At 39.5% G+C, this 20,481-nt stretch overlaps 1 protein-coding gene across 1 annotated transcript in view; it reads right to left on the bottom strand.

The window, feature by feature from the left end:
* Positions 1 to 20,394, bottom strand: part of CCDC60 (coiled-coil domain containing 60) — a 59,439-nt gene extending 39,045 nt beyond the window's left edge. Inside the window, exon 1 of the mRNA XM_031047919.2 lies at positions 20,029 to 20,394. Coding sequence (XP_030903779.2) covers positions 20,029 to 20,394 — 366 coding nt within the window. The remainder of the gene's footprint in view (positions 1 to 20,028) is intronic.
* Between the last annotated feature and the right edge of the window lie 87 nt (positions 20,395 to 20,481).

Raw genomic sequence — 20,481 nt, 5'->3', positions numbered from 1 at the left:
TCATTAGAATGAAGTAACAAAATCTCACACAGCTCCATATGTAAGAAACAATAATTATAAAAACTAAAAAAACCCAAACATAAAGTGATATATGAAGCATTACCTTAAAGTGAGATTACACGAGGAAATGACCCAAAACTTTTTCATGCAAATGATGATGGCCATTTTTGTTGGGATCCCAACCAGCAGCTCCAGGCAAAACAAGCTCCAGCAACACTGCAGCAATACTGCAGTAGGTGGAGCTCGATGTCACCCAATTGCCTAGTGCTGGGCTCCCGTGGGGCCGGGAGGGACCCCTCTCAGTGCCCTGGCACTGCTGCCTCCTGCCTTAGACAGCTCTTTGTGTCCTCTTCATCTTAAATTTTAGGCTTTTTAAGTATTTTGGCATGAATAAATTCTTTTAAATAGCTTGCTCAGTTGAAACCCACTCCCTGCAGACTCTGGACTTTACCCTAACATTTTCCCAAGTACATTCATTTTCTCTACTAAATAATTCTGGTCATTAAAAATGGTTTAACTCTGACAAATCCTTCCTTTTATTAAACATTCTCTTTATTTTACACACCTGACACCTTTGCAGATGTCATTCTGTAACATTGGAGAATATCCTGTGTTCTTCTCCAAGTCTTTCTGGGGCAATAGCCTGAGCTGGTGATACATATGCCAGGCAGGGATGGGGAATCAAAGTGCAGTTCTGGATAACTCAGTAAGTTTGTAACTTATTGTCAAACCTAACAGATTGACACACTTATTGCACTCTTCTTCCTTCTAAAATATCACTTGAATAGGAGCATTATGATTCCATTCACACGCAGTGAATGATTTCTGATGAAAATAAAGCAGCGCAGTCTCATCAGAAGCCAACATTTAGTCCCCCAAATGCAAGATCAACCTGGTGAAATATATTTAATTTTGCAAAAATGTTTAGAAAGCTTTTGTGAACCATTACATAGAGATGACTACTGCTGTGCTGCAAGTGGCATTCTAAACATTCAATTTTAAAGGCGGTATTCTAGCTGAGTTCTCTGATTTCCCATCACATCATCCCCTCCCCCCCCATTTCTTCTTTTATTGCTGCTACTCAATACTGGCCCTTTCTGCCCTTTCACTAGAATGTGGGAACACAGAACAGACATCAGCACCAAAGGGAATTTACAGTTAAACAAGAGAGGTTCCAAGACAAAGGACTATTGCAGAAAATTAAGATTCCTTTAGGAGTAATGCTATTATAGTGCTTCAGCTTAAAAAAATAAAAACCCAAACCAAAAGCCACAACTAAATCTGGAGATATAAATGTGTATCAGCATCAAAGACAAGATACCTGATTCATTAAGATTGTGCTGTAGTGTATCAATAATGCAAAGCACTTTACAGTTGAGAATGTCTGTTGCCAAGGGGAGCACTTGATCAGAGCTATTGCAGCAGCTTCCCATCCTTGGTCTCTGGTCAGAAATGGTGCTGCTATCAACAGAAAGGGGCACTTATCCCACTGTTTTGCCAGGAGTAGTTTTAATGAGCAAGGGAGTTCCAGTCCTGGTAGGTCTCCTCTGCACTTCAGTGAGCTCATTACTGTCTGTATAGACATATCAGGAGAATGGAAGGAGACAGCTGAAAAGTGAGAGGAAGGTTGTCTGCTAGTGAAGGCATACCAAAGAAATTTGGAATAAGTAGATTCAATTTGATCTCAGAAATCTCCTCTGACTTCCTAAATAAAATATTTAACACCTTATCCCAGCTAGCAGAAGCTTTTTTCTTTCTTTGACTACAATGAATTTTAGTATAAATTCATTGTGCCTCTACTCCCTGTATCTGAAATGGGAAAAATAACATCTCTCATTTATTAACATCTATGAAGTATTCAGATACTATAGTGATGGAAAGCCTATGTACAGCAAAACTGTTGTTCTCATAACAAAACCAGCTCGAATAGCTTGGTATTGTTTATTCTATTCACTCCCCTCCCTTTCTCATATTCCTTGGAGAAATGTTCTTTCTATTTTCTTGTCTCCAAAGAATATTTATTAATTCTGGTAAGTTTGGGAAGCTTTATAAAACAATTGGATCTAACTAATCTCAGTTGTAATATCATTGTTGTCAGTGTATTTACCCTAGTTACTTTTAACCCCTTAAGCAACTATGCTATTTCAGCTGCCATCTCTATAGTCTCCATAAACTCTTGTCATTACAATGATTTGAAAGTTCTGAAATGGGGAATTTTGAAAGGAAATGGAAATAAGAAAAAAAATCACTTCTATACAGTATTTCTCTATACTACTTGTATTTCTGTCTTCTGTTTGTCATGTACCTGGTCTCTAGGCAAGTGCAACACTGCCAAGGCCCTTTATGCACATTTTTGGGTGCATATTGGCAATGATAATATTGCTCAGCCTTAGCTAATATTTTCTAGATATTTGCCACTACTGAAAACAGAATTACAAATATCCCACGGACATTTTGGATTACCAAAAATCCATTTTACTAGAAATTAAGACAGCCTGTTTTAAGCTGAAAGAAGAAAAACCGTTTTGCACCACAGTAGAGCTTCTTGCATTTAATAGATCTTAAAACAGGTTACAAAAGTGGTGAAAACAACCCTTTAGGCACAAAGGACACTCAAACTAGAAATCTCTATAAACATATCTAAAAATCAGTTTCTTACTTCTACTAGCCTAACACAGGATTTCTCACTGGAATGCTATGCTAAACCCATGAAAGTTCATGAACCAAGGCAGGAGCACCTAATAAAATTGTCAGATCAATATCTGCTACAGCACAGAGTCTCTATTCAATCCAAAAGCAACAACCAAAAAAAGCACATGCTATTCTGTTTTATTTCATAGCAAGAACAAAGTTAATTTGACCAGGAGCTGGGGGAGGGCACAGCTGGAGAGCAGAGTTACAGCCTCAGGAAATTCAAGGAAATGTAATTGAGAACAAATTATCTCTTTAATTACTTTTGACCAAATCAATAAGCCCCATGGAATAGAAAGCACGATGCCTGCCACCTGGGAGAGGACAAAGAACACCAAAGTTGAACATTGCCACAAAACTAAGGCGCAGCTGTCTGAGGAACAAAGCACTTCTCTCACAAAAGAAAAGAGGGTGAAGGATATTAGTTCACTAAACAAACAGTCACGCAGAAGTGAATGGCTGGGTTTGGCCACTGTTCCCTGTTCTCAGCTGTGAAGATTGTTAACACTTCACTATGTTAGAATTTCAAGTTGTCTCATCACTACTCAGCGATCAGAAAAAGAAAAATCCCCCAAACCTCCTGTCTCCTTCTGGACTTCCATGGTTTCTCCTAGGCTGGCTTTTATTTACTAAACACTAGTGTAGGAATTATTTAAGGCACTGCAATTATTCCTGTCAGTGTGCTAATAAACCAGAGCAAGGTCTTGCCTCTCCTTTGGCTTCATTCCCAGGTATGAGTAGTAACACTCACACCTGGAGGTCACAAATGTGTAGCTAGGCATGGAGTGTGATGGGTAGGACAGAGACCACAGGGGCTACAACAGCATCCAATAGCAGTGAAGACTCCAAAGCCTGACTATCCATAACACTTACATGGTCCCCATTACCAAACTACTGTTTAGCAGTTTACCACCTTTAGGACATAAATCCTCACAACATTTTTGTCAAGTCGGACTTGGTATTACCCTCTCTGTATATATGAAGGCAGAACACAATAAGCAACTTTTCCCTGCTCACATAAAACATCTACAGGAAAGGTGTAGAAAGAAAGTCTTTTCATCTGGTCTTGGGGTCAGAAAACTACCGCTAGAATAAGCAACTTGTTAGGGTTAAATTCACCTCTACAAGGAAATGGGGATGCAGAAGCAAGCCCTGCTTTGCTTTGCAAACAGAACACTCGGTGGATCAGCCCCAAAAGCTTCACATCCGAGACAGTGGCCTCTTTCATGCATGAAAGTTGAGTTCAAAATTAGCAGCTTTATAGGGGTGATTTTTGCTTTACTAATGGTTCAGAACACCCAATAGCTTGTGTGAGTGGATTTGAGTTGGGGAAAAGAAAAAAAGAGAACAGAGAAAGGGCTTAGAGAATTTTCCTGTTAGAGTCAAATTACTGAGTATAATTCCAGTGTGAAAGGTTGTACTTACTTTATTTAAAGGTCTGAGAAGTCTTAGGAATATGTCAAAAATCTAATTTCTGGACAATCCATGTGGGTAGTATAGAATTAGTTGTGAGACTGACACATTCTAGTGAAATAGCAGTGTCTTAGGCTTAGGATAAATGCTTAGGATATTTTTTCTGTTTCATAGCTCTTTTTTGCTGAGTAATATCTAAACCTCATGTAACAGCAGCCTGAAGGTGTTGGAAAGACTGGACAGATACATTGTGATTGGAGGAGAAAGTGTCAAATGTATGATGAAAGATTCTGAACTTGTTAGAGCAACTGTTTCACTTGTATTTTCTCAGCTTACTAGCAGCACTCACTCTAAATGTTGTTTTTCTGGGATCATAATGACTCATATTTCTGGGGAGGAAAATAATGGAAAAGCCAACATTAACAGAAAGCTCAGCTGATTAAACATCACTTCCTCTCAACTACAGCTTTCCTAAGAACACTTGTGTGGATGAGAGCCATGTTAATAGATCGCTTTCCAAGGAAGAAATCTAAATGAATTATTCCACAGGCCAATAGTTATCAAAACTAAGCACTTTTTTCTAAAGTGGTAGGTGTTAACTCAGGCTTTTGGCAGACAAACCTGGAGGGAGGAGGGAGAAAGGGAGGAAGTTTTTTTTTTGGGGGGGGGGGGTGTCTCCTCCAAGAATGCTGGCAGGTTAATCAGAATCTCTACACAGACTGGGAAATACAAGACCTTTGTCTGGTGTTGCTCTGCAGGCAGTGATATATCTAAGGTTAGAATGTAACCTTCCATATGGAGTAGCTAGGCAATGAGAATTATATAGTAGGATCATTATGGAATTTATCCATCAGTTTTTCTAACTGTTTTGTCTTTCAAAATTTAAACTTCTACATTTATCTTCCACACTGTCTAATCTTTTGGATATTCTAAATCATATTTTAAAAACTTAGATGATTGAATTTGTATCATGAGAAATTTAATGACCTGTAAAATGAACAGAGTGCATCTGCCAGCCCTAAAAGTCATCTTTTCCCCACATGCACATCACAATATGGGACTGACAGTTCCATTGCTATTTTCCAGGCAGCTGCTCCTGTTGCTTCCCTAAAACAAACTTGCATTTTTGGGTGCAAGTTGAAGATTAAGATTGTAAAGATGCTTAAACAGTTCTTAAAATATTCTTTCAGGAACACTTTACATACAACAAACAGAAAAGTACATAATGGTTGCTATATAAATGCCCATTCTCCCCAGATAAACTGAAAATACAGAGTTAACAAACAAAGATAAATAAACTCTGAAACACAGTTTAATCTCATGCATATTTTTGTCAAAGGGTCAAATTCTCTGCTGGGAGAAAGATCTTAACTGAATCCATATTTCAACAAGGATGAATATGGTCCATACTGCAACAGCAGAATGAATGTGTATCCACAGACTGGCTGGCACCAACTTTATCCATGATAAACATGAGGCAGATGAACACATCAAGGAAAGGATCTCTGTGGCTATACTTCATGCAAGATTACAGAGTTTTCTTTAATTCTGATACAAAGTCCAAAACACCCTTTATAGCTATATCAAGCTCTCAACAAACAGATCTACATGTGTTTTAGATGGAACATACTGTACTAAAAACACCCTTTCTTTACTATGTATTTTTAATTTATAGTAAAACTTAAGCATGCACACACACACATCCTCCTTGTTTGTAGCTAGTGTAGGCTGAATCATCAGATTAAGTTAGCTAACCTAGTCAAATCTGTGATAATGTTATCTGCAAATAAAGCCCTGTATCATTTTATCTGTGATTTTAAAATATTAATATTTAGGAACTACTCTACACTTCTTGTGGAAGAAATTCAGTCCAAATGCTAACATCTGACACATAAGGGAATAAGCCACAGCTAAAGTGCCAGAACTTGACTTTCCAAAGGACAGCTATTTTCAGAAGTGTTTTGTGATAACTGTGCCAGCTGCACACACAGACTGCATTACATCTGTGGCCCATTCTCCTTAAGCATTATCTTTGTTTTGATTTCCTATTTTGTATTCCATTAGTTTTAAGGCTGTATGTTACACTGCCATTAAATCATTGTTTTCAAGCAATAGTGTCTTCCAGCTGACCTCAGAGCAAAACAGCACAAAGACTTACATTCATACTTTAATGTTGCAACCAATAGATGCTGGAAAGCCTCACTCCAAAGCCTCTATCTTACATAGCTAGCTTGCTCTGACTCACCAGTTCTTATCATGCACCAATTCAGATCTCACATTGATAATATAAGCTAACATTAATTTAGGAGAACAGCTGAAAGTGAAATACCTTAAGGGGAAAAATTCGTGTGCACAATATTTTACTGAAAGCAGTTTTCTTAAAAGGGAAGGATTGAAACACTTCTGATGAGCTAATGGAAATAGCAAAGTGATAGCAAAGTGCCTGTTTGGAAAATGCTTGTTGGCTGTTCTTGTTTTGGGTTTTGTGGTGGTTTTTCTTCTAATGTTTTGATCTGCTTTCACTAAAAGAGAAGAGAGCTCCCTGTCAGCAAGAGTGATTTCTGAGTGTCAGATAGCAAAGCTGAATGGATTCCATGCTGCTGAGCTTTTAGAAAAAGTCAGAATAAAAATAAATCTTTAATCTGATGAACCTGGAAAGGGATCACTAGGATACTGCCAAGGTTTAATTTCTCATTTTTCATGGATTAACATCATTGTTTATAGCACAGGCTGTTGCATAGTGACACAAGCTCTAAACAGGGTGACAGGAAACAAATCCAAGCAAACAAATAACAATTCCAAAACATAGCAATGCCTCTGATGGAAGGTTAAAATAAGCTTATTCTACAGAAATCCACCTATGAGCTTCACCAGCAATAGGAGCATTTATGGAGGCAGAGCTTGCAGGTGAAGTGCCCGAGAAGCCTCCAGTGATCATACAGCTGTCTGCACAGAGCATTCAGCTCCCTCAACTGTAATGAGCAATTTGTCTCCCAGCTTTGATCTACTGTCAGTTTGGCTGACACTGACTCCAGGAATTAACTTCTAGCATTTCAGGGTAACCTAATAAAAAAATTGAAGCACTGTGTGGTAGATACCTGTAGATAACCTATCACCTGCTGCAAGTGTTCACAGGAAAGTTTAATGTGTTTCTGTTCTAGTTCAAAGGCTCTTAGTTTCTTCAGTGCGTAAATATGTAACCCTAAGACAAAGTATCAATAATGTAAAGCAGCATAAAGGACAGAATATTTTAACCACATACTCTAAGCTAATGCTGTGTTGGTACCACATATTTGAGAAGCTGCCTTAAAGGAAAGGCTTCCTTTGTACAGCTGAACAACCTATCCACTTTGGAAAACAAGTTCAGAACTAGATGGGAAGCAGGTCCAAGGTTTTAAACCCATCACAATGGAATTGGACTAGAATATGTTTGGATTTTAATAACAAGACAATTGTTACAGATTTTCAAGTATTTTTTCAGTGTAATAAATGGACTGTATGAAAGTCAGATACTTGTAGCTGTGGCATAACTGATGAACACTAAATAGAGCAGTAAACACCAGCTCTAGAAAACATTCAAGAAGGGAGTATAAACTCTCTTTAAATTCAGTCCTACTGTCATACTGTCATGCTGAACATGGATCACACAGAATAATTTGGGCTGGAAGAGATCTTCAAAGGCCATCTAGTCCAATCCCCCTTGCAATATGCAGTGACATCTTCAACTAGATCAGGTTGCTTGGACTGACAGGTTAATCCTCCACTGTTGGACTGGTACCACCAGCTCCTCCTAAATACAGGACAGACATCAGCAAGCTCAGCCTCAGGCCCTAGTCCACACAGAAGTAGCATGACCAGGCCTCCATGCCCAGGCCCCAGGGAAACCAGTGGAAGGAGAGAGACAATTCTGAGTACCACCAGAATGTGTGTCTCATAGGCTGGCCTCAGCAGAGTGTTAGAAACAAAAAAGTAACATTTCTGGGTACATTTCCTGAGGGTCAGCATCTGTCCCCCACAGCTCCAGTGCAAAAGCTGAGCTGCAACACCTGCCCCTCCACAGCTCAACTCCCTGTTCATTCAACCTCTCAGCTGACAAAGGCAGAGAAAGCAGCAGGAAGCTCCCCACTGCCTGCATGCAGATTTCCTCTATGCTTCCATCATGCCCATGGCCCCAGCAGCTCCCCCCACATGGGACACAGAGAAGGAAACAAGACAGGGTTCATCAGAGAGATGCCTGAACACAAGCAGCAGCTCACCACCTACACAGATAAGGTTTCAACAGTGTTATCATCTTCTTCCTCCTCTTGTATGTGCTGCTTCCCAATCCATCTATTTCAGTCTGTTCTGAGCAAAAATCTTTGCCGTTACCAAACTGCCTCTATGTTGTGGCTTAAGGCTGTCGCACTTGACCACTGTGAACCAACTGGCCGTCACAGCATTCTTCACCAGCCAGTCAATGGACCTGCCATTATCATCACAACTGGAAGAAAGTACTAGTCCTAAGAGTTACCAATGCCCAGACTTCCAGACCTTTCCTGTTTCATATTCCCCTGTATCCAGGCATGTGTCTGGCAGTAGGTTATATGACAGGAGGGGAACACTGCTGCTGGGCTTTCATGTGTTTTTTTTAGTGGGGAATATTTTGCATGTAGGCTCCACAAGATAATATCCACTACCTGTGTCACAGCCTCTCTGACATATTCAACATAGCCAGTTAGCAGAACACAGACGAGGATGACCCCTGTCAGCTGCGGTCAGACAGTAACACAAATACACAAGGTATCAGACTAGTCATGGAGGAATCAACCATATGTAAAGTCTTAGTCTAAACCTGTCAAGATGTTGACAGATTTGACTTCCTGCCACTAACTCTCCAGTGAAAAAGATAATGTTTGCCCTTTATGTTTAGGCTATAGTTAGGAGATAGCTTCATTTATTCTTAAAATAAATAGTTCCCCAAACAGCAGGGCAAGCAATTAGCTATGAGGATCATTTGTTACCTAATAAAGTCGTAAGTCTTCATTTATCTAAACTGAGAGCTAACAGATTTAAGGGGTACAAGCAGCTAAAGAATGACTTTGAGGAGAAAGGGAAGAATCAACTGGAAGCAGAGGTCAAAAACACTGGGTTCCTAAAGCACTAGGAGGGAAATGTTGATACACAGTGGGACCAAATAATGCCACCTGGACAGATCAGGATTCTCAGCATGGAAGACAAATGGGGCTATCTGATCAGTGGGAACCGTTGGTCGTACCTGCAGGAGAGAAATGAAGCATCAAGGACAAAACTATTGAAGTAAATACATTTTAGTCTGAGTGCTGCAGTCCAAGGACTGCTCTAACAGATGAGGAATGACATGATTTCACCCTCCCAGAAGTGCCACAGGCATTAGCTCAAGGCAAAAGACACAGCAGAGAGCACTCACAGTGACTAGAATTAGCCAGAGGCTTAAGTGGGTTCTGTAAGTTACTGCAACCTAACTTTAATTGCAGCAGAGAAAATATTACAAATAACCCTAGCAGCTTTGCTTTAATTCAAACATATGGATTGTTATCTGAACCCCAAATTAATACATCTAGAATTTGCCTTTTATGTTTAAGTAATCTTATGAAAAAGTCAAAGTAATCCTTAAAAAAAGGCATATTTGTAATGGATGTATTGTGTGAATGAGCAATTATGGATTCACATCACAATAGCTTTATGAAGCATCTTTTGAACCTTAAATAAAGTTGCGTAGGTATGCATGAAGTTAAATGCTTGCAGACCAAAATGTAGCAGAGTTTCACTTGAAGAACTGTGCCCTACTCCACGATTACTCCACTGAGGTTGACAGACAGGCATATGATGTATTTAAATATTCCACACCAAGGACTGTGGACTTTGCCTTTAGATTAGCAGAGAGTATGCATAAACATTTTAGCAGTAAGTCATTGAGGAATTAAGTTAAGACATCCCTCTTAATACACCAGAAAAATAGGATCCAGGCTACAATACCCCAAACAATGTCACACCCTAGTCTTCACAAATAACACAAAGTATTATTATTTTTTTTTAAGATTAAAGGAATCCAAAGTGACATTATAACTCCATTCCCCATACACTGTTTTTTGAGCATTTAATGCAAAGAGTGACAGTTACATAGCTGCCTAATTAACTTGACTATTGTCCCCTGGAAATCCTCTCTTTTAGCTCTCCTGTGCAAACAGCATAACATTAGCTTAATTCACATTATACTACAAAGAATACAACGTTCCATTAAGTCCTTTTCTCCCCGATTACAGTCTCTGTCCTTACCCCCCAGCACTGTTGTGCATTCAACACTTTTTCTATAGGAATTCCATGAAAACTGAGAAGCTACCCTAGCCATGGAAAGTGCTGTTGTCCACAGCTTGCAAGTTGAGACACACCATTCTGCAGTCTTAAGGAAAGCAGAACGCCATCAATTAGATTTCACACTTGTTTTCCTCTGCAAGCCAAACTCAAGCTTTATTTATTACCCTTTCCCCCCTCACTGCTGAATGCCTTCATTCACTTTGAAACCACATCCTTAAATTAGAATATATCACTCCACAGATTGAAATCAACTTACCCTGAAGATGTTGTTTTCTTTGTGAGAAAGAAGGTTCTTCCTCTGCCATGCAGAGTTTGGAGGGAATTAGCAAGATATTCTGGCTAAACTTCAATTTGCTTCAGCTGCTGTCTGCTCACTTATGTTCACCTCTCCTTTTCCCACTGGATACATTACTCTTCATCACTTTCTGTCCTGGATTCTCAGGTAGTATTGCTCTGCTCTGTGACCACAGCTAACCAGGGATGGCTGGTACGACTTTCACATTCAGCCTGCAAAGTGCTTTTGGCATCATCTGGGGTAAAACTGATCTATAAATATGTTATCCCTCCTAGAAATGAGCACAATCCAACCTATCTACAAATTTAGTCCTGCATTTCTACATCAGTTCTGATTATTTTTTCTCTTGTCCAAAAATAAAAGTCTCCATATTGTTCACGTTCTCCTGCCCCTAATGAAATCATTACCACTTCCTACTAGTGATCACATACACAGAATGGTTTTTAAGTTCCACATGTACAAAAGAGCTCAGCCTTCCCACCTGAAACAATTTCTTCCATTACTGGTACACATACATTCATTCCTGACATAACTCCATTGAATGTGACATTAGAGAAATCCACCAGTGTCTGATAAGATCAGCATTAACATTTCTTTATGCTATCAGAGTGACACAGTATAACCAGAAACTCATCCATGAATTACAAAGAGCATTATCTTTACTGCCCAATGCAAGTTCTAAACTGATCACACCCATAAACAGTAATAATTTTTACATAGCCTTTCTAGTCCCATTCTCTCCCAAAAGTAGCCATTTGAGGAAATGCTTTCAGTTATCAAGTGATTTAACTGTTACACTGCAGACAGGAGAGAGCCAGGTTCTTCAAACGTAAAGAGTAATCTATTTCTTTGATTACGTAGCCAACAAAGTACTTGTATGTACTATTAAGAGAAGCAGACATTAAACCTGTTAAAAATCTAAGTTTTGAATATTCCATGTAAAGTATAACTTTGCAGTGCACTTCTCTCCTGCCCCAGGCATGATATTGCAGATCAATTCCCAAACCCAGGTGAGCATTGCAATTACTATACTGACAACTCAAGCTGTAATCACAGAAGTGTAATGCACCATGACTGTACCAGCAGCCTGACATTTAGCAAGTTTACTAAAACCTTAGTAACAATGCATTATTCCATTTGGTATGCTTCCCTTCATTCATTACAGAAGCAGCCTTCAGGAACAGAAACTGAACTTTTGAAATTGATTAGACTGTTTGGAACTTAATAGCATGGAGACTGTGTGGACCTTACCGGTTAGCTGCTGTTCCACATATATGTCAAACTAATTTAGTGATCATAAAACCTGTATTTTTATAGCACATAACATTTTCGTGTAGTTAGGCTCAGGTCAGGAGTACCACCTAACATTTAATATTCATGTTACAAAGTAAGATTACCACTCTTAAACAAAAAAAGCCTGGTCTTAAAACATAGTTCCATAAGCATATGTCTTATCTATAATCTCATTTATACCACCATTTTTGCTTAATATTCTAAAAGACAACACATGAACATCTGCAGGAAAACCAACAGTTCAGTATCAGAAAGTTCTTTGCTATAATACCAGGTTTATATTTTCCATACTCAATTAGTCAAAATAATTCTCTTTCCTAAGTCATTTTATCCAAAGTTACTAGAAAGGTAACCATTGTTAGTCTCACAAGGCCATGAAGATAAACATTTCAACAAAGCTCTCAGTACATGAGTACTTAAATGCTATGGTTAACAGTAACAAGGCTGCTGCTCTTCTAGAATAGCCAAGAGTTTCTAACAGGCAGATGAATACAATGCCAGACCAGATCACAGATAAGAATAAAACATTAAATTCAGAAGTTCTGCACTAACAGCAGCTTTGCTATGCCCACTAAATCATCTCAAATACTTGGTTGACAATGTTGTTTTCTTCTTGTCTGACTTGCTGCAATATGATGTAATCTTTCCCCATTTTATCCATGCAGATGTGCAAATAAGAATTTTAGTTCCTCTGAAATGGTGTGACTGACATTTTTTTTTAACTTTTTAGTAAGGGCTTTTAACTAAGGTTTAATTTTTAAAACAAATACATTAATGGTTCAGGCTAACAAAGGAGAACAAGCTGTGTACAGTTCACCAGCCTGATCTGATGTAACATTTGTTGAAGGAGGAAGAAAGCTTCCTGCTCTTACAATTTAGGCACATATCTGAGTTTGATAAAATGTGTCTAAAATTGATCTTTCCTTCCTACATCAATTACTCTGTTCTGGTTCTGTCTATGACAACACCATTGTCTATCATCTCACTTCACGGCTTCTGTTTCTCCTTCACTCCACCCCTCCTCTTGGTACCACTTTCACATAACCAAACTTCTCCAGCCCACTAGAACAGTCACCTAAAGCTATACCTTCTTCTGTTATCCCATAGCCGATCACTTTCTAATATGCCCTCAAACCTTATGCATTCAGGCTTACTAACATTTAATAACATGGGCATAAAAGCAGCAAGATAATGGTAGATTACCATTACATTGCAAATGTCTGGTGGGTCAATGCCTTCTTGCATGGGTGAGAAGAAAGTCATAAGAGAGAGATGCACACCATTAGGCTGTTCATTTCCAGACTGTCTTTGCAACAAGTTATCTGTTAGTATTTTAAAAAGGAAAAGCAGTGCAGTGCTGTGCTTGGTAACACAGTGAAGGGCTATAGAAGACAGTAAGAAACAGTTAAAGAAAATAATACTTGAGCAACTCATTCTATTTACTGGAAATCAAGATTGTCCATAAAACATGTACAGCCAGAGTTTCACTTGCTTGTTGCTAGCAGTGAAAGCTGGAAGTGTACATCAGTTTTCATCATGACAAGTGAAGCAAAGATGTCACCTCAGATGGATAGTGTGCATGAATTCTGTCCTGCCCGATGATTACTAGGCTGAGGGCTTGCACACGTAAGTTATCAAGAGAGGTTATGGGGCTTTTAGGAAAAGTCATGGATATAGAACTCACAGTTGGTTCTACACACACACATAGAGTGAGCAGAACAGCTGCTTCCCTGTATATTCACTCCAAAAAGAAGAAAAACCTGCAAGTACCTCACAAATTAACACCAAATAGGGGAAAAAACCCAACCAACCACCAAAACCCCCACAACTAAACAAAACTACGCAGAACACGATTTTACTCATTACATACAAGAAAAGGAAACACAAGAAGATTAGCCAAAGGAAAATCTATCTGCAAAATCTACCTATTTCATTAGGTACAAGAAATCTCCATGGAAACCTAAGCCAGGCAAACCTGTATCTCCATTGTGTGGTAGGTTACGTTCAGCCATATCTCTCAGGCACAAAACAACACACCCTTTCATTTCTGTAAGCAATAGAACCTTTCTTACAACGTGACACCATGAACTCTGAAATTGTAATCAGTGTCACTGTGGCTGCACCTGCTTTTTTAGGTTTACATGCTCTGTACATAATACCCTAATAGGTTTTGGCAATAGCAAGGTGATAAGCTGTAGTCAATTGATAAAGGGCGGTTTTCAAACTACTGACTTCTGTTGCACAGCCTATTTCTTTCCCTTCTGTCCCAGAGTGTTTCTAGCATGTAGCCTGCTGTAAACTGCTGTGACTTTAGAAAGCAAGGGAAAAAAAAAAGGTACAAGTTTCCCATATTTCCTGTGCTGCACTCAGGAAATTTATTTTGTTCATGATCTGCAACAGATAACCAAGATTAAATAGATTGTGTCATGGCTTGCATGGCTATTGCAATGGAAGGGCAAAGCCAAAGCTGATTCACAGTGGTTTTTAGTTCACACACTGATAGTCAGATAGAGGGCATGCACTGCAGTCATGGCTTCAAAAACAGAAAAAAAGATCTTGGCCATAATTTTGTGTTTCTCATTTTCATCCCCATTTTCCATCAGAAATGCACAAGGACAAACAAGGAAAGTTTAGATCTCTGGGGAAACTGAAAGCATGACCCTCACTGCTGCAGTCTCTTCTGTACCCTCCCTATTTTTGCTTGTTCCCTTCATTCTGTCCAAAACACCAGCCCATATAAACGCTAATTCCTGAGCTGACAGACTGTCATGACACGATGAGCCTGGCAAAATATTACAAACAGGGAAAAAAAGCAAACCAAACAACCTCAAATCAGATACGAATTAACCCTTTCAAGCAAAGCTCATCTCAAAATTCTTACTTTCATACTGCCAATATGCATTTTTTTTAAACTGTTAAAGAGATATTCAAGTGTTTACCAGTAAAGACTTTGAAACCACCTTTAGCAGGCAGTGGAAAGACATGGAAGGGTCCAACTCCACCAGCCAATATACAATATACCAAAATACCTCAAGAGACACTTGAATTTGAACATCTCTATCAATGCTTTGGCACTGCTGAATAGCAGCCATCCCAGTGATGATTCACCCTTATAATTTACCTCATACAGATAATATGGAAAAAAATACTCTAGATAATACTAATATTTTGTAGCTTTTCACTTTCAAAGACACTGGAGTAGTCACTGGAAAGAAATATTGTGCTCTTCCAAACTAGTATGTTGTTGAATGTCACATTCTTCAAATAGGAAGTCTCAAGGTATTTTTGAAGCACCTTCTAGATTTGTAATAAAGTTGTTTTCTTTAAAAATAACTCAGGCATAGCACTTCTTAGGTGCAGGTGTAAGCCCAGAGTTGATCAATGACCATATATTGGTTACTCAGTTTAGAAAGCATGAGGAATGTCACCACACCAGTGTAGTCTGGCCTGACCAGTTTCACTGTTTTGGAGATATTAGAAAGACAACCCACTACTAATGTTTTCCAGCTCTTCCCAGAGCTAAGAGGAATTACAAGTGACCTTTGCATCAGAGAGCCAGCAGGAAAAAGGTTCTTTGCATTGTAAGTTCTGCCTTGAAATACATGGTTTTAGTCTTCTAGAGAGGCAGGTTTTAAACTGGAAATGCTGACAGATCTTTAACTGCACCACCAACAAATAACATCAGTGTAATTTCTTTTGAAAGAAATTGCTTTGTTTTCTTCTCCAGTTTCCAGCTTAAAACCTGTCATTGTGGATGCTGTTGTCAATCTTATCTAGTGACCCATTTACCCAAGCACAGAATTACAGAACAGAATTCTATGACAAGTACAGAGTAGGCTTGAACACTAATAATTCTCAGTGAAGACTCTGTGGACATGGATTGTTTTTAGGACTTGCTGAGAAAGGCCACCTTTCTTCCATGCAGAAAGTCAACAAGCTACCTCAGATAGGATTTGCAAATGAATTTGTCACAGCAATTAAGGGAAGGAAGCTATATAAACATGATAAAAGGTGACTTAACATTGCCATGCACTACTACATTAAAGAATAAGAAAGAGACCTTTAACATATTGGTCTGAACACTTAGGAAATCAAAAATACTGTCCGGACAGCTACATTCTTTGACTTTCAATGAATCAGTGCTGTCTGCAGCGTGCATTCAGCCTTTGAGAGAGGGAAATCCTCAAAAAAAAGTGACTTCCAGTTACCTAATGGAAATTTGAAGGGCTCTATCTCACAGTATGGGTATGCTCTGATATTAGCACAGTGCAGAACCAAGCAGCCCCACAGGGAGCTCCTCCCCCAGCACCCCAGCAACTTTGGAAAATGGCAAGAACCTGAAATCCATTGATAAAATCTGTAGTGAAGCTTCTCTGGTTAAAGTAAGTGTGCCATTCGACTTGTCCAGGTTCTTCTAGTAATGATAGTGGAAGGGAGCAGATCACACATGTAAGACAAACACTGCACACCAAAACACATTCGAAAAGCCTGAGGTACTACTGAGGATAAAAGTTGGGATAACTGGCAATCTAAAGGCACAAGGGTCACATAATCCACATAATTTTGAAAGCTGGCTACTCAGTTATGCTTGGATAATACTGTATAGGATAGGGAAGAGAATCCTCCTTGTTGTGGGTTTGGGTTTTTTTTGATTATTGGGTTGGTGGGATCTGGGGGGTGATGGGGCTTTTTGGGGGGTTGGTGTATTTTTGTGTGTGGGGAGGTTAGGGCAGGTTGGTTGGTTGTGGTTTTTTAAACATAAATGCTACACTTCCTGAGCTTCCCCTATCCCTTGCTGGTATTGCTAGTACTTTGGACTGGGTTTATTTTGTTCCAGTGGGTTGCAGTGGAATAAGACTCTTTCACTGCACTGGCACAGCTTTTCTTAGTGCTTTCACTGTAAGATCCCACACTGTCTATGTGACTACAGAACAACAGTTTCCAATGCAGCAGTGAGAACATTCAAATAACAGCTCTATGCTTTCAGATATCAAATTTACTTAAGATATAAAAGCATCTATGAACATACAGCTTTCCTAAACACATTTGTTGGCACTGAGTTAATAGAAAGGCATCCTAAATGTGCAATTATTACATACAATATCCTATGCCCATATAATTTTGTATAGTCCAGCATCCCTGCTCAAATGTTTTCAGCTCTTAAAATCTAGTTTTTAATAACAGTTCAGAAAGTAGCATTTGCCAGCAGATATTAGCATACTCAAGTTCTCTTGATTTCACAGGACTTTTATCACCATCTTGTTATTTATAAATGTATCCTGGTTTGAGCAGTAGCAGTCATTTTTTATCCTTCTTGGTAGCTGGTGCAGTGCTGTGTTTTGACTTTCGGGCTGGGAACGGTTGCTGATAGCAAATATGTTTTGAGTTACTGCTCAAATGGTTGGTTTGTCCAAGGCTTTTTCTGATCTCATGCTCTGCCAGGGAGGAGGGGAGGCCGGGAGGAAGGAGAGACAGGACACCTGACCCAGGCTAGCCAAAGAGGTATTCCATACCATAGCATGTCATACCCAGTCAGTAACCGGGAGAGACCCGGAAGGGCTGGAGCTCTGGGGGGATGGAGGAGGTATTGGTTGGTGCTCGGTCAGGCAGGGTGGGGTGAGTTATGGGTCGGTGGCTGGTGAGGTGTTGTATTCTCTTCACTTGTTATTGGCTTTATCATTATTGTTTGTAGTAGTAGTAGCAGTAGTGATTTGTATTATACCTTAGTTATTAAACTGTTCTTATCTCAACCCGTGGGGGCTACATTCTTTGGATTCTCCTTCCTAACTCTCCAGGAGTCGGGGGAACAAAGGGGGGAGTGAGTGAACGAGCTGTGCAGACTTGGTTTAAACCACAACAAAATGTTACTGTCATTCATCACTGCAGATCATCAGCTGTACCTGTGGCTGAAGAAAATGCTAACTCAGAAGGTAGAGATGAGAGCAAATGCATTGTCAAGAGGTCATGATTTTTACTACCAGGAGTGTTACGCTCTCAGACACCTATAATTAGACATATCCAGTATCTACAGTCATCTCAATCATTCAAAATACTATGGGCATTGCTAGGTGTGGATAGGAATGGTGTAAATAACCAATTAAAAGCAAAATTACAGGTAACACGAAGTAATTTTAGAATTAGGCTACAGAAATACATTTCTAGTATCTCTGGAAAACATATAAAGAGATTTCTGCAGAACATGCTGACAGCTTAAATAGTAAGATTTAGTGTGAACAACATGAAATTCCTGGGCCTTCCCCAGGTTGTGGGGATGGAGGGAACCACAGGACAGTTACAAAGTTTTTCAACTTAGTAACTATTATCTTTTAGGAGAAAAGGGGAAAAAAGATCTGTCTGAGATTTTAAGGTTACATAGTGCTTTTAGCCATGCTCACCACAAAAAGGAACAGCAGGTGTGATCCATCCCCTCTGATAGATTCATGAATCTAAAGCATAAGCCACAGCTTATGGTAGTCACACATTTGGTGACCTACATATAGCTTATTTTCTGTATAAACTGTATGCATTACATTTGTTCAAGTAGCTGAGTTCCAACTGGGTTTCAGAGCACAATTAAGGATCAAATCCTGACATCATTTTTCAATACCAAAACAACAATCACCACAAATTAACAAACTTTTCCAGAATTTATCAGAATTTTAAAGAGTATATCTGCAGCTGAAAAAAAAACCACCAAAAAACCCTAAACAAACCAACCCAAAACTTTAAAGCAACTTCTAATATTTGGAATGAAAGACATTCTATAAGCTCAGGATTAAAACGGGAACACTGGCAACTCTTGCTGGATGTTAACTGATTTTTATAAACAAGCCTCTGAATGCAAAGAGCCAACAAGATGCTGCTTTAGGTAGTATGTAAGAGTAAAATGAACGCCATTTATTGCCTATCTACAGCTTAAAACACTTGATCTAAAACTTTTAAGCCATGAATGAAACACACAATGAGAGCAGAAAATTAAGCAGTGGGTGGACAGAATCTTTGCTGCCTACCCTGAGTAATAACCACAACTGATTCAGCTGTCAGAGACTATCCCTTGGGCATGCCATTAGAAAGCACATAGGAAAATGTAGGCTCAGAGAGGCCAATGCTACTGATAGGCTGCAGAAACTTCACTCTGTTTCCACAAGGAAAATTGCTCTCTGCACAAAACAGCACAGAAAGATCTCCTCACATGAGCCAACAGCACTGAGGAAAAGCAAACAGATGGCAGAAGACTGCAAATTCACCTGAAGTATAAACAACAGATTTCTTGTCTCTGTGGTCAATGAGTCAAGCTTGACTTAAAGCAACCTGAGATAGTTCAAGACCCACAAAGCTCATGGGTGTGCAGCATTAAGGAGATCAACAGTAATCACCACACAATCAAAGCAGCATGGGCACTCCCAGCTGGTCCCCTTACACCTTCCTGGAACCCAAATACAGGTGCAAAGTAAAGTGCACAGTAATTAACCCACTGCCTCTGAAGCCATCCCTACTTATGTAAGTTGTATTACAAACACTCTACTTTTTATATCATTCTTATGCTCAACTTTTGAGCTTTTTACCCACACCTCAAACGACATCATTGATCATTCCTGCTTTTTAACTCGTCTTTTACCCTATTTGATTCCTCTCCTTACATTTTCAAGACTTGTTACCTTCCCCTAAGTACGTTCTCATTATCTCATTTTCCTTTTCATTCATTAGCCTGCTCTTCTCTCTGCTCCATTTTAAGTGCTCTCATTAAATACTTTAAAGACCAATTTCAAAAGCTGGTTCCCAAATCACAATACGCACGTCAAAGCAGTCCTGCTTTATTCACCATCATCAAATATTATCTCAGACTTGGGATTATTCACAGAAAAGCACAGAATATTGTTTCAAACATTCCTTTAAACAGAAATAATGACTCCTTTTCCCTGGAAACAGGGGCTTGTTATTTCCTTAGCAGTACATCCTCCCTATTTTCCTATTTAAAGTGGAACCAGGAAAGTCAGGCCTACCTCTGTGAGCTGCCCCAAGGCGTAAAGGGTGAGTTGCTTCGGGTCTGTGTAGGCAATATCTCCAAGCTCCCGATAAGGCTTCCCAAGGGGAGTGAAGAGCCCCTTGTCAAACTGCTTTAGCCTCCTATGGTAGTTTTCCCAGAACACTTGTTCTCTTGGAGGTTCACTGCTCTTGTAAATGGTTTTGCTCCTGGCCAAGACCTTCCCTTCCCTCTGATCAAAGCCAGGCAGGGCCTCAATGCGCACAAACTCCTTCGGATTCAGCACGTTAGGGGCAGCCAGCACCCTGACTCTGGTGTCCTTTGGTGGCTCTGGTCCCGCGGGTGCCTTGAGCCTGCTGCTGCTCCTCCCTACGTCTGCTGCCATGGGTGCCTCAACTCCACAGTTCTTAGGTACTGACATCTTTCCAGATCAGGAACTTTGGCTGGTTTTAATGAAACTAAGATATTAAAA

Source organism: Melopsittacus undulatus, chromosome 12 (assembly GCF_012275295.1).
Source record: "Melopsittacus undulatus isolate bMelUnd1 chromosome 12, bMelUnd1.mat.Z, whole genome shotgun sequence".
NCBI classification, from domain to species: domain Eukaryota; kingdom Metazoa; phylum Chordata; class Aves; order Psittaciformes; family Psittaculidae; genus Melopsittacus; species Melopsittacus undulatus.
Note: the sequence above shows the minus strand (reverse complement) of the source record. Positions and strands in the feature narration are given on the sequence as shown.